General features: G+C 46.6%; 1 protein-coding gene across 1 annotated transcript in view; it reads left to right on the top strand.

The window, feature by feature from the left end:
- Positions 1-8,964: 8,964 nt before the first annotated feature.
- GNB5 (guanine nucleotide binding protein (G protein), beta 5) overlaps positions 8,965-13,973 on the top strand; it is a 25,099-nt gene continuing 20,090 nt past the window's right edge. The window contains exons 1-3 of the mRNA XM_010836749.1: positions 8,965-9,061; positions 9,159-9,295; positions 13,177-13,218. Of these exons, the coding sequence (XP_010835051.1) occupies positions 9,019-9,061; positions 9,159-9,295; positions 13,177-13,218 (222 nt within the window). The 5' untranslated portion in view covers positions 8,965-9,018. The remainder of the gene's footprint in view (positions 9,062-9,158; positions 9,296-13,176; positions 13,219-13,973) is intronic.

The following is a 13,973-nucleotide window of genomic DNA, read 5'->3' as shown; positions in this document are numbered from 1 at the left end:
CCCAGCACCTCTTAGAGCCCCCCGCCCGCTGGCGGAAGCCAGCCCGCCTCTGGGCGGAGCAGCTCCTGGCCGCTGTCCTCCTGACGGGGGATCGTGGGACCAGTTATCGTCATCACCTGCCTGGACGAAGCAAACTGATCTCATTCTTCCCGTTCCCAAGCAGAGCGGGGTGTAGGGGGTTGTCAGGGGAGGCAAGCGCCCCGAGCTCTTGTGGACACGGCCTAGGGGAAACTCCTGGTTTGGGGTTTGGTTTGGGGTTTTTTTCGGTTGTCATTTTACTTTCTCCATCACTGTTGTTTTTTCTCAGTTTTGCTTTTGTAAGGAACCAGACTCTGATTTAAAATCTCACTTTTCCAATCTGAGGGTGGAAACAGGGAAAGGAAGCAGAGGGGCTTACCAAACGCAAACATTTCGTTCATTTGAGGTTGTTAAGATGCTTTTGTTTGGATGCGGTGTGGTTGGCATAAAAGAGGAGCAGCAGTCTTAAATAAATTTACATTATTACTCACGACCATAATGCAGAACCAGCTCTGTGATTTTTATGAGTGAGCAATTAAATAGCCCGGTGACATGATTCCTGGCGGAATCGGCTTCCCTTTACTCTGTCGGGACTTGGGCTAAGGCCAGGCTTGGGGAAGTGGCTTTATCTGCTTCTTGTTCAGCCCTGAGGGTGGCAGCTCCTCTGCTGAGCCGGACCTTCCCAAGGCACCCTCAGGCACATCTAAGCGTTGTGCTCCTGCCATTTTGGTACCACCCTGTCTGCATCCTCTTTGGAAAAAAAAAAATGAGGTTAGTGCTAGGTGCTTCAGCACCTGATTCCTTTCTTTGACAAACCTCTTGATAGAAGTAGATGACCTGAATCTCAAACATGTTGTGCCTTTGTAGGGACCTCCTTTAAATAGGTAAGCTGAGCCCCTATATCTTTTAGAAATATATTCAGTTACAATTAGCTATAATCCCCAAAGTAATTAAGTAAATAGGGAGTTGTTTTTCTTAACAAGAATCAGGGTAGGCAGTCGCCTGCTTTGGTTCAGGTGCCCAGCGTGTCATCAGGAACCCATGCTTCTTTTCTTTCCACTGCTTAAGGCACTCGTGTCTGCCCTGTGATTATGATATAACTGCCACAGCGTCAGGTATCACCTTTGTATCCAGGGCTGGAAGAAGGGGGAATGTGGGCACCAGCCTCTCTTTCTCCTTCTTTTCACGAAGGCAAAAGTTTTTTTCATAAATCTCCTTTCTCCCCAACATATTTCTCTTTGTACTTCATTGGCCAGAACTAGGTCACATGGCTACAGCAAGGGAGGCTGAGAAAGGAAGTAAGCTGGGCAGGCTGCCATCCCCAAAGTTGGGTTCTGTTATCAGAGAAGTAGGGAATGGCTGATGGGTCTGTCCCATTTCCCTCTGCAAATTCCTATGCTCCACAGACAATAGTGATGATGCCCCGAGCATCATCACCCCGAGGTGTTAGTGCCTCTGGGTCATCTGATGTCTCCATTTTACAGATGAGGAAACTGAGGCATAAAGAGGTGAAAGTGAAGTCGCTCAGTTGTGTCTGACTCTTTGCAACCCCATGGATGGCAACCTACCAGGCTCCGCAGTCCATGGGATTTTCCAGGCAAGAATACTGGAGTAGGCTGCCATTTGCTTCTCCAGGGGATTTTCCCAACCCAGGGATCGAACCCAGATCTCTTGCATTGCAGACAGATGCTTTACTGTCTGAGCCACTAGGGAAGCCCAAAGAGGTGAAAGGATTTACCAAATGATCCCAGCTACTAAGTAGAGGACCCGGGATTCCAGCCCAGCCTCACTTTCAATTTGTTTTATTGTTGTTGTTTGTTTGTTTTACCAAATACGTTAGTGCTCAGTGCAGAGGGCATTCTCTAGAAACTCTTTTACTCAACAGTACAGGCTGCCCACTGGGATATTTTTCAGCCTTTTCTGTGAATCTGGTAAATTGCCTGAGACAGAGAGATGGTTACAATGCAGCTTTTCAACAGGGAACCCCTGTCCTGCCCAAAATGCAGGGCTTTCAGAAACCGGGGTCAAATCATGAGCCCACAGCAGAAGGATTTATCCCCACCTGTATATGGCAGAATTTTTGAGTAGAAAAGATCAGAGATCATGTGGCCAGGGTCCCATTTATTCCCTCTGCAGCTTCTGGACCACTTCTCTTCACTCTCATGTTAAACCCTTGCTCCACTGAGGCTCTGAGCATTCAGCTGACCTCCCTCTTCCTCTCACCTCTGTTCTACTGTCTCCCGACCTCCCAGCCAGGCTCCCTCCTTTCTTGAGGACTTCGGCACATGGCTCAAGTCCTCCTTTTGACTCTAAGCCCTGTCTCATCCCTGGCGTCTTCAGGATCCACAAGGGTGACCCTCATCAGATACTGGCCCCTCACGCCATCACAGACCCCTGGAATCACAGCACAGCTCCTCTGACCGCAGCCTCTCCCTTAGAGATCTCCTTGATCTTGGGTCGCTGGGTTCTTCCCACTTCCAGTCTCTCAGCCTCTTCCTGAGTGTGTGTGTGTTTGTGTTTTGGTGGTGTTATAGGTGACCCTGTAGCCCCTGTCCTGGTCTGGGAAGGATCTTTAAGCCATAAGCCAAGGTGACCAAGTCATCTTTGCGCGCCTGGGACTCTCGATTTTATAAAATGGAAAGCCTTGCATTCTGGGAAGACCTTCAGTCCTGGGCAAACTGCAACAGTTGGTCAGCCTTCTGTTTGCTCTACCTTGCCCAAATTCTTGCCTTAAAAAAGTCAATACAACAAAACTAGAGCATAAACATGGAGGAAAGTGAACTTAATTCCAGATTCAGTTCTTCAGCTCCCTTCCCTCTGACCCTCAGACCGGCATCCATACCGCTGGGCCCTCATCCCCAGGTCAAAGCCTGGGCCAACTCTTAACTACAGGAAGTGGTTCTTATGGGTGACCTAAGGGCAAGCCAGCCTGCATCAAACTCCACAGCCCCAGGCCCTGTGCCGCTGCCTGCCTTTCCCCTCACTCCTCCAGCCCCTCCTGCTTCTCCCCATCCTCACCTTCATCACCTTCTCATGACCTTCTGATGACCTTCCCCCCTGAATAGGTGCTTCCTCACCTGATTCTCAGGCATTTTAGAACCGTGAGGTGACAGCTTGTATTAGTTTCATGTTGCTTTTGTACAAATTTCCATAAACACAGTGGCTTAAGACAACATAAATTTATTCTCTTACCAGTTCTGGAGGTGAGAAGTCTAAAAGCGGTGAGAAGGGCTGCGTTCCTTCTGAGGCTTTGTGGCAGAGTCCATTCCTTGTCTTTGCAGCTTCTAGAGGTTGCCTGCATGCCTTGGCTTGTAGCTCCATAAAACTCCAACTCCGCTTCTGTCATCACATCTCTTTCTTTGACTTTGACCCCTTGTCTCCCTCTTATAAGAACCCTTGTAATTAATTACATTGGACCCCCCTGTATGATCCAGGATACTCTTCCCATTTCAAGATCCCTAACTTCATCACATCGTCAAAGTCCCTTTTGCCACAGAAGCTAGGATATTCACAGGTTCTGGGAATTAGGATGTGAACATCTTTGGGGGATGTGGCTATAATACAACTCTTAAAACTACAGGGATCACCTGCTTCAACCTCAGTCTTCAAGCACAAAAAGTTTTCTTCCCCTCCCAACACCCCTCTCCCCTTTCCTTGTGAATGAAGAAGCAGCCGAAGGCTTAGGGCTTTCCCAGAGATTATCCAGCTACTCTCAGAGCACATGCAGAGTAGACACCAGGCTCCTAGTAGCTCTCCTTCTCACCATGCTAGGCCATCTCTCAGAAAGCTGAGATTCACATTAAAAAGGGGAAAGGAAACTAAGTCTGTGTGTATATTGAAAGTTGTCAATATTAAGTAAGTAAACCAAAGTGCCCAACAGTGTATACAACATGGTCTTATTAACTTAAACAAGAGATGCTTGTATATGCATTAAATGTGTGGCAGGACGCATGGGAGATGTTATCTCCAGAGAGGGGAGTAGAGGGGGATGTAGAGGTACTCTTAACTTTATACCCATTGGTGTATTTACTGCTTTTGTCATCAAAAGTGAATACTGGAATGAGAGTTAAGATCAAGGGGAAAAAAAGGAGAGAGTTCAACTCTAAAGAGTTCTTAATTTGAAATTAAAGTGACAAATGATCTGGAAGACAGGCTGAAAGCAGACAGCCAGAGGGAGGCTGTGTTCGTTTCAGCCTACATGTGTGAAGGTCTCGTGGGCCTGTGTGGGGGTTCCATGCAGGTTTCCAGCCCCTTAAGGGAAGATTCTATTTTTGTCTAGGAACAGAGTAACTCAAAAAAAGAGACTTATGTAACATCTCTAGGTACAAATCCAGGCAAAATATGGGAAACCACAGGGTTTATCACCCAGTGCTATTCCCTTTTCTATCTGTTCTAAATACAACATTGTGAAAGGTTTTATCTCAAAAGCTCTATGGCTGTAGCCTTGGACTATTCTGATGTTCCCATGTTAGGAAAACCATATTTCTGGATTCGTGTGAAGCAAATTTATTGGTTGACTTTTTCCATGTTCTGAGGAAATATGCTATGTATACTGAGTTTTAAAAAAGTGAGTTTCCCAGCAGAGTAATCTGCTTCTGGCTCTTGTGTGTGTGGCCTATTAGGTCAGAAGGAGCAGAAAGCAAACCTGCTTTTCATTTCCCCACCCCTTCCTCTTGCTAGAAGACTGTCATCATAAGCTCATGCCACTGTAGCAGATTCAGAAATACAGAAAAACACATCATCCGTAAGCCCACCACCCAGAGGTAACCACGTTTAGTATCTTGTGTTTTATAGCTTATGTTTTCACTTTTGTGTATATATTTATAAGCATGCTTGGAATTGTCCGAGGTACAGTTTGAGTTGGTTTTTCATTTGAGCCTAGTTTTAATTGAACCCAGTGAATTGACTAGCCCCATGTATCATTTTTATAGTTCTTTTTAATGTCAGTATTTAAAAGTATGATTTAAAATCACATATTATTCCATCATAAAGGCTCTACCATACGTAATTTAACCCTTCCAACTTCTAATTCGGGATTTGAGAGAAGGTTTTTTGTCTGTGGCTAATACATGGTTTTGTTGTTGTTTAGTCACTAAGTCGTATCAGACTCTCTTGCAATGCCATGAACCCTATGTAGCCAGCCAGGCTTCTCTGTCCGTGGGATTTCCCAGGCAACAATCCTGGAGTGGGTTACCGTTTCCTTCTTCAGGGGATCTTCCTGACCCAGGGATCAAACCCATGTCTCCTGCATTGCAGGCAGATTCTTTACCATGTGAGCCACCAGAGAAGCCCAATTTATGGTTTGGGGGCAATTAGAAAATCTCTTACAAACATAAGTGAGGTAAGTGATTGTAAATATTTTCCTTCCATCCAGGTGTTTGAGGGTTTTGTATACATCCCACCCCATTTTGCCTTGGGGTGGGATGACAGAATGAGTTTTTACAAATTAGCTTTGTTTAAGTTTTCTTGCTTGATTCCTTTCATCTTCTACCAAATTGTGGCCATCACAGAAACTGTATATTGGTGCAAAATTTAGAAAGTTAATCAAGATCATTTAAAAAATAATTCTGTTTTCCTGTTTAAGACCTCTCATTCATTTTAAACTTATGTTCTATATTAATAATTGATTTCACAGTGTTTGTTTTCAAGGATATTTTAAGTGTGCTTCCTTTGTGCCTGACTGGAATAGTCTTGCCAACAACCCCATGAGGAAAATGAGGTTGCAGGAAGGCGAGCCCCTGCTCATGGATGTGGAGCAGCTGCACGGGGCTGTGACCTAGAGCCCAGGCTCCTGACGGCTCTGCTCCAGTGCATGCTCCAAGGAGATCCAAGCAGAAAGCTCCCCATCCTCCTGCCACTTACCTTCTAGAGGAATTTCTTCACAGGTTATCATTATATTCTAGAAGTTCTTATTATAGAAACCAGCTGGTTGTCTTTATCATTTCTTTTCTTTTTTGTTTTTCAAGAAAAAGTTAAATCCTTCTGAAGGGGTAGTTCATCAGAAGGCAAAGGAGAAACCCCATCTGCCCTGAACCAAGCTCCCACAAAAAAGATTTACAGGACATATTCAGCTCATTTCCAGGTTTTTGTTTTTAATGTCATTAAAAAATTTTTTTTTAAACTCGAATTTAGTGAATGTGAGATTTGGCAGATAGAAGCAGGATAGAGTGGGTTGGGAGTGAATCTGTGTATAGGAAGAGAAAATGTCATGAGAAAAAATAATTAATAAGTTGGAATGTGTTCAAATTCATGTTATGTAAGGAGACCCCATTTTGCTTGGTGAGTCTTTTTTGGTAAGAGGGACATTGAATGGCTAGGATTGCCCTAATGCTGAACTGAGGGAAGCAGCGCTAGTACAGATACAAAGTTTCAAAGTGAAATACCAACTAGGATATGCTCACAGCTCTGGGGCAAGCTTGTGTAAAAGGCTTGTAAAAAAGTAGAAAACTTCTGTCTGCTTTTAAATTGCATTCTGTATGTTTTTGTGAAGAACATTGCCATAAAAGACTAATGTGCTGTTTATGGCAATAAAAAATGTGGTGTTTTAACAGAAGCAATGGTGTTTTATTTGCCCATTCATGTAGCATTTTATAGTTTAGCAAGCACTTTTAACAACTTGGGTTTTCACAAAGACTTTTAACCTGTGTACTCTTTTCTTTCATCATAAAAAAGGGGACAACTGAAAGAAACCAAGACTTCTTGGAGAAGTGGCTGCTTCTGGGGCCAGGGCATGGAGGGGACATGAGCCTGCCAGAAGATGCTCTCAGAGGATGATGTGGTTGTGTGGGAAGGTCTCTGCTGCTTGATGGGGCTCCCACTGAGCAAATCAGGGCCCAGTTGGGCATCCAAATAAATAGTAGCAAAGGATTATAACCTCTTGAATTAAGTGAGAATCCATGAGTTCCCCACTAATGTAAATAAATGAATAAATACACTGGGGAAGAGGGAACCTTCCTCTGTATACTAGAAGGCCAACGAAAAACTTCAGAAGGAACAATTTAGAAAAGTCACCACTTGCCAGCCGTTGTAATAATCAGGTTCAAGCACGAATCATTAATGGATATTAAAAGTGGGATATTCAAGTTTGAGGGGTAACATGATATGTATGTGCTCTCAGAGTACATCCCCACAAAGTACTTTTTCATGACAAAAGGCACAATGGTAACTGTACAGTGGAGCACCATGGCAGATGCCACCTTGACCAGGTGATCAGAGTAAGCACTGCTGGGGAGGGACCAGCAGACAGCAGACGCCTCCCGGTGGGGCAGATGCACGGGGAGGACTTCATCTCTGGTCCGCAGTGTTCCTGCCAATGTCCTTTACCCAAAGCTCATTTGGAAGAAGCGTCAGACAAGCCCAGCTGGGGAACAAAATCACTGGAGACAAAAGAAAATGACCACTGAATGCAACATGTGATCTTAGGTTTTCTTTTGCTATAGTGATATCGTTGGGACAATGGAGAACGTCTCAGTAAGGTCTATAGATTAGACATAGGGTTGTGTCTGTTCTCTGATCATTATACAGTAGTTATGTAAGAAAGTTCCTTGTTTTGGGGAACTATACACGAAAGTGTTTAGAGAGAGAGAAGGGAAGAGGGGAGGGAAGAAGGAAGGGTTTCCCAAGAAGGGGCACTGTTGTCACAGGGCTTACTGCAGGGTCAGCCCCTCGGTCCGGGCTTCCCGGGAGGGAGGTGGGCACTTCCCCAGTGAGGAAGGAAGGGGCCAGTGCCTTGTCCCTCTCCACCCCAGATGCTTTGTCTGTACCAAGACCCTACAGCTTTCCTGGGGCTGACCCCTGGCTTAGAATGTCCCCTTCTCTCCTCCCCACCTGCCTGAAAAAAGGCCCAGCTGAGAGGTGTGGAGGAAAGAGCGACAGAGATGAGGTGAGGAGCCCAGGCACAGCCTCGAACCTGGAAGGGGGAGGCAAGTGCAGCAAGGGGCAGATGCCATGTGATTCCCCCACCACCTCGATGACTGGATGGACCGGATGGCTTCTGGGGCCCTTTCTGCTGTTTCATGTGAACTTGTCTCCTTTTAAGACTCGTCAGTTGACTGCATTTCTAAAAACCCCTCAGAAGCTCTCCCTAAACCTCATGATAAAGGCTGTGGTCCCAGCCCCTGAAGGATTGATTTTTGGAGCATCTTCCTGGTGTACATACCTCCTGCACCTCATGGGTTCAGACCCATAGAATGTTGCCTTGATCTCTGCCGGCATTGTAAGCTTTCAGTAAATCCATGGGGTACTGTTTGCTGGGTTGGTCAATTCGTTCTTTCCAACAGCATGTGGAGGGGACACCAGCCACATCCCAGGCCTGAGCCAGGCGTGGGGGGACCAGAGAGGACACACGGGCCTGCTGTTGAGCAGGTGGAGGCACATCCTGGCACCCGATGGGGCAGTTTCTGTAAGGTCATTTGTCCTTGTGACTGGAAAGGAGTCGGTGAGAGAGCCACAAGCCCCTTCTTCGCTCCCAGTTAGTTGTATGAACTGGTATTAGCCGGATAACCTCTGTGAGCCTCAGCCTCCTCGCCCATCGGTGGGAGTAGCGACCTCATTCCACTGCCTGCCCCCTAATTGCAGAGCTGTGGCCTTTCAGTGGGAGGATTCTGTGTCAGGCTTTGCAGATAGCAGGCAGTCCTTTCCTCAGGCCCTCAGCATGCATATATGGATGCAAGCGCCTTGAAACACATAGGGTCTTTTTTGATGAAGCATAGTTGATATATGATATTACGTAAGTTATAAACATAGAGTCTGAAGCCCACGGAAAATGACAACATGTCTCTACCTTCTGTGTTTTGTGTGTGCTTAGTTGCTCAGTTGTGTCCAACTCTTTGTGACCCTTTGGACTGTAGCCTGCCAGGCTCCTCTGTCCATGGGATTCTCCAGTGAAGATTACTGGAGTGGGTTGCCATTTCCTCCTCCAGGGGATCTTCCCGACCCAGAGATGGAACCTGCATCTGCCATGTCTCCTGCAATGCAGGCAGATTCTTCACCCACTGAGCTATGGGGGCTGAGCCTGAAAGAGAGAGCATCTCGAGTCCTGAGGGTAAAGTGCAGGAGGAAGAGCCCTGACAGCCTCCTGTTCAGTGTATGGCTCAGACCTGGTCCTTGGTCACGGGATTGAGCGCACCTTGTCCTTGCAGTGCACCAGGTGGCTGAGCGCGTGGAGGCCCTGGGGCAGTTTGTCATGAAGACCAGAAGGACCCTCAAAGGCCACGGGAACAAGGTTCTGTGCATGGACTGGTGCAAGGATAAGAGAAGGCTCGTGAGCTCCTCTCAGGTACGTCACACCCATCGGGTGATGGTGGGCATGCTTCTGGTTGTAAAGCTGAAGGGAAGGAGCCATCCTTTTCAAAAACCCTCTCAGGACGTTATGACTCTGCCTATTTGCCAAAGGGCACCAGTTACCTTGTTAAGAATTCTCTGGCATGCTTGAGAACTTAACTAATTTGGGTAGATTTGCAATTGGCAGTAACTAAAATATTATAAACTCTGTTTGACAAACCATTCAGAAGTTTTTCTTCCTGAGCATATTTCATGGTCTTATTTGTAAGGGAAAGCATTTTTAAATTAGGATGTTTTTCTCCCCCCAAGTTGAGGGCATAAGTGAAGTGCCCCCTTGGCTACTTTCAGCTTAAGAGTTTAGCAATTTTTACACCTTAAGTAACACATTTAAACTGTGTATTTTGTGAAATATAATTTTTGTCAGTCACCTTATATAGGTCACATCATTGATTTTGCAGCCTATGTATTACTTATTAAACTGCTGCATGACAAGTTTCCCCCAAGTTTAGCAACTTAATCAGTGGATATTTGGTATCTTACATGGTTTCTGAGAGTGAGGAGTCAGGGGCAGCTCAGCGGGATGGTTCTGGCTCAGGGTGTCTCACAAGGTTCCAGTCAATACATTGGTAGGGGATGCACTCATTTGACAGCTCGGCTAAGGCAGAAGTTCATTTCCAAGATGGCTCGCTCACTTGGCTCTTGGCTGGAGGCCTTAGCTCCTCACTGTGTGGACCTCTCCATTGGTCTGCTCATGACGCGGTAGCTGGCCTCCCACAGCAACAGAAGGAGACAGAAGAAGAAGCCATGCTGTGTTTGATGACCTGGCCTCAGCAGTGACATCCCCTCCCTTCTGCTGTATACCACTGGTCCCACAGACCAACCCTGATATAACGAGGGAGGGGCCTGGACAAGGACATGTCTCTCAGGAGGCTGACTACACCACTTAGTGCTTTTTATGTCTATGTTGGTGTTACACGCATTGAACCACACACTGAGGTCATATATTTTTTTGGCTGATTTAGCTTCTGGTTCCTGCCGCTTCCTTTAGTCCAGCTTTTTCAAAGGAAAATTTGATTTTTGTTTATAGCCCTTATAAATATTAAAACTGGGGGGGAAAAAGTGAAAGTGTTAGTCAGTCATTGTCTGACTCTTTTCGACCCTATGGACTATAGCCCGTCAGGCTCCTCTGTCCAGGCAAGAATACTGGAGTGGGTAGCCATTCCCTTTTTCCAGGGGATCTTTCCAACCCAGGGATCTAATCTGGGTCTCCTGCATTGCAGGCAGGTTCTTTACCATCTGAACCACCAGGGAGGTACATATTCTAAATAATCCATGAGCTCTAATATCCATGTCAGTACGGTATAGGACAGGTGTTATTAATCTCCTGTATTACCTACAGATCTAGTATATCCCATTGCATGTGCTTTTTAATTTATTGGTTATGTATTTTACTGGAAATGAGAGCAAAGAGAAGTTTTTACTCCTACCACCCTGTCATAGTCAGTATTATTTTAGAGCATTTCTTTCTAGGCTTATTTTTCCCAAATGCTCCATCTTACAAAGAGGTTGTTCAGATGTCTGTGTTGCTGCCTAGTCTTTTAGACTTTTTTTTAATCCTTGAAAGAACACCATATGTTGGGTTTCTGTCGCTCTGTACCGCTCTTACTAGAGAGGGAGGGAGGGGAGGAGGGCTGCATCGGCACCGCTGACTCACGCCATCCATCCACCCAGACTGCAGAGGGCATCTGGAGGTGGGTGGAGGTGTGAGGAAGGTGGGGAGCAGCAGAAGGGCCCTGGAACAGACTCTGAGTGACTCAGGGCAGCCTTTCTCCCCTAAAAGGCAGATTAATCCGCCTGACTGTGTGGGTGGGGTTGGGGTAGGCTCAATCTCTCCAGGTGCATAGGCCCCTGGTGTATACATCTGTGCTCATGGAGGGACCACATTTAGTTCTGAGACTGATTTTAGCCTCACGGGTGCCTCTGTCTCTCCAGAGCACACAGTGGGTGGGTGGTGGGGCCAGGCAGGCCACCTGTGCGCTGGAGGAAGCCTCTGAAGGGAGCGCTGACTTGGGCGATGCACCGAGTCTCTACCCCCACCCCAGCAAGCAGGAGCTCCAGACCCCACCCCACCCCCAGCTCTCTTCTCTGCTCTGTATCTAATCCACCCAAACTTTGTGTTTGGGCCTTTAGTCAGAGAAATTAGACTAGAAGAACCAACGTGCTTAGGAGTCTTAAAAGACTCTGAGCTGCCGGCTTTGACCTTGACCATGACTCCTCAGGCCCACGCAGCATGATCTCAGCATCAGATGAAGTGAAGCAAGCTGCTGTGTCACTTTAGTTCATCAGACCTTGCTGGTGTCCCTAAGTGAAGTGGCATCCGCCTCACTTACCAGATTTGGCTCCAGATGGCTTGAGTGATTAATAAAAAATCCAGCCCACCATAGAGGCTGCAGATTCTCCATCCCTAAGGATTGCACATCCTCCACCCACGTGCTGGAGGAAATCTACTCGGCCATTCTCCTCCACTGCTGGCCGGAGCCTGGGGGCCTGGACCACCCGCACACCACGTTCTGGGCAGATGACTGCCCTGTAGGGACTGGAGCTCATGTGGGTTTATCTCTGGTGAGTTTGTATTAAATGGATGAGATCATAGCCCCTCCCCACACCCCCAGTGAGGGCTGCAGCAGTGACTGCAGTGAACATGGCCACGTTGTCCTTGGCATCGCCAGCCCGGAGGTCTGTGGAAGTGCTCTGCGTTTCCTGAACAGCTGCCCACGGGGGTCCCCACCATCATAGGTGTGAGTCCCATGTTTGCAGCATAGGTGTGGTAGGTGTGAAACGTCAGGGTAGGGGATGTTCCTGAGCACCTGGAGAAGTCAGACTGATCTCAGAACTGCTCCACAGCTTCCACACAGGGTGGGGAGACCAGGAGTGGTGTGAGGCTCTTACACATTCCTACAGGGAATGTGGACTCCAAGGTGAGTGGTAGAGAGGAGAGACTGGTGGGGAGGGTGAGGAGACGGAGACTGTTAGTGGCTGTTAGGCATCTGAAGGTCATTTCAGGATTACCTCATCCCGGTGTAACTCACTGACATTCGGGGTGTGATGGTGATGGGAGTTTACCAGCAGTTTGTGCTTGGTTTATAAATGGTAGGAAAAAAGTGTCTGAGCATTGCTTTCTGTCATTGTATCTATGCAAGGGATGCAGGGTTTAGAACTGAGCCTTGCACCAGGCTGGGAAGTGTAGCCCCATCTATTCCTGTTTCCTCAAGGGTGCACTGTAGGGTCTTGATTGTCCAGACACTTGCTCGGGTTTTCCAAGTGGTTCTGAGCAGTTCACCTGTTGTCTTGTTGATGATTCTTAAACTGTTTGCTCTTTTTTGTTTTTGTTTTGTTTCTCTTGTAGTTGATATGCAATATTATGTTACAGGTGTACAGTATAGTGATGTACAATTTTTAAAGGTTGTATGCTCCATTTATAGTTATTACAAATATTGGCTATATTCTGTATGTTGTACAATATATCATACGTAATGGTTTGTACCTCTTTTTTAAATGTTTTTTTATTGCGGTAAAAGTCACATAATATAAAACATACTATTTTAACCAGATTTAGCTGCATAGTGCAGTGGCACTAAGTACACTCACACGGTTGTGCAACTCACCCTCATCCATCTCCCAAATTTTTCACTTTCCTAAACTGAAACTTTTCCTGTTAAACACTTAACTCCCCACTCCCCAGCCCACCCCCAGCCCCTGGCATCTAGCAGTGTAACAGTTTGTACCTCTCCCTCCCCGCCCCTATGCTGCCCCTGCCCCCACCATCTCCCCAGTGGTGATCACTAGTTTGTTGAACTCTTTACTCTTTTCCTCCAGGATGGGAAAGTGATCGTGTGGGATTCCTTCACCACTAACAAGGTAAGGCATTGTCCCCGGCGGATTGAGGCACTCCAGAATCCCAGTCCTGTCCTCATCCTCTCCAAGCATCACCCTAGTGGTTTCCCTGCCCCTCAGGAGCCTACTTGGGGGTGTAAACTCCACAAAAGCCCATCTGTGTTCAGATGGCTCAGCAGCCCACTGTAGCATTCATTCCTCTCAAATCCAGCCCTTGGCCCGGAGAAGAGCATGAGGAGGCTGACATGGAAACAGGAAAGAGTGTGGCCCAGAAACTTGTCCCATTCACACTTGCTACTGTGTTGATGATTTTTCTTCTGATGGATGAGAAGAGATACCAAATCCCCAGTCTTCTCTTCCCTCTCTGTCTCCCACTAGACCCCATGGTGGGTGGGGAGCTGAGACTTCAGTGGGATTAAACTGCACTTCATGGGGGTGCCATGGAGTCTGAGCCCCTTGCAAGTCTGGCATAGACATGCACTGCTCCAAAGGAGGCCTAAGTTTAGACTATTAACTAAACGGAAAGGGCAGAATCTATGTGTAGGTGAGCTTGCGTGCCTGCATTGTGTCGGCATTTACAGTAACAAGTACTGTATGTTAAATATGGACTCCAATAGTTACTTAGAAAGACAGTGTCCCTTTCACTGTGTAAAAAAGAAAACCCATATCTGTCTCAACAGCATCCTTATTGTGCACTATTGAACATGTTCACTAAATGTCATAATGGGCAGTTGGTGTGGTCAAGAACCATCTTTTTTTTTTTTTTTTTTTTTTTTTTT

This window comes from Bison bison, unplaced genomic scaffold, assembly GCF_000754665.1.
Source record: "Bison bison bison isolate TAMUID 2011002044 unplaced genomic scaffold, Bison_UMD1.0 scf7180017864066, whole genome shotgun sequence".
Lineage (NCBI taxonomy): Eukaryota > Metazoa > Chordata > Mammalia > Artiodactyla > Bovidae > Bison > Bison bison.
This window is presented reverse-complemented; position numbering and strand designations above follow the sequence as displayed.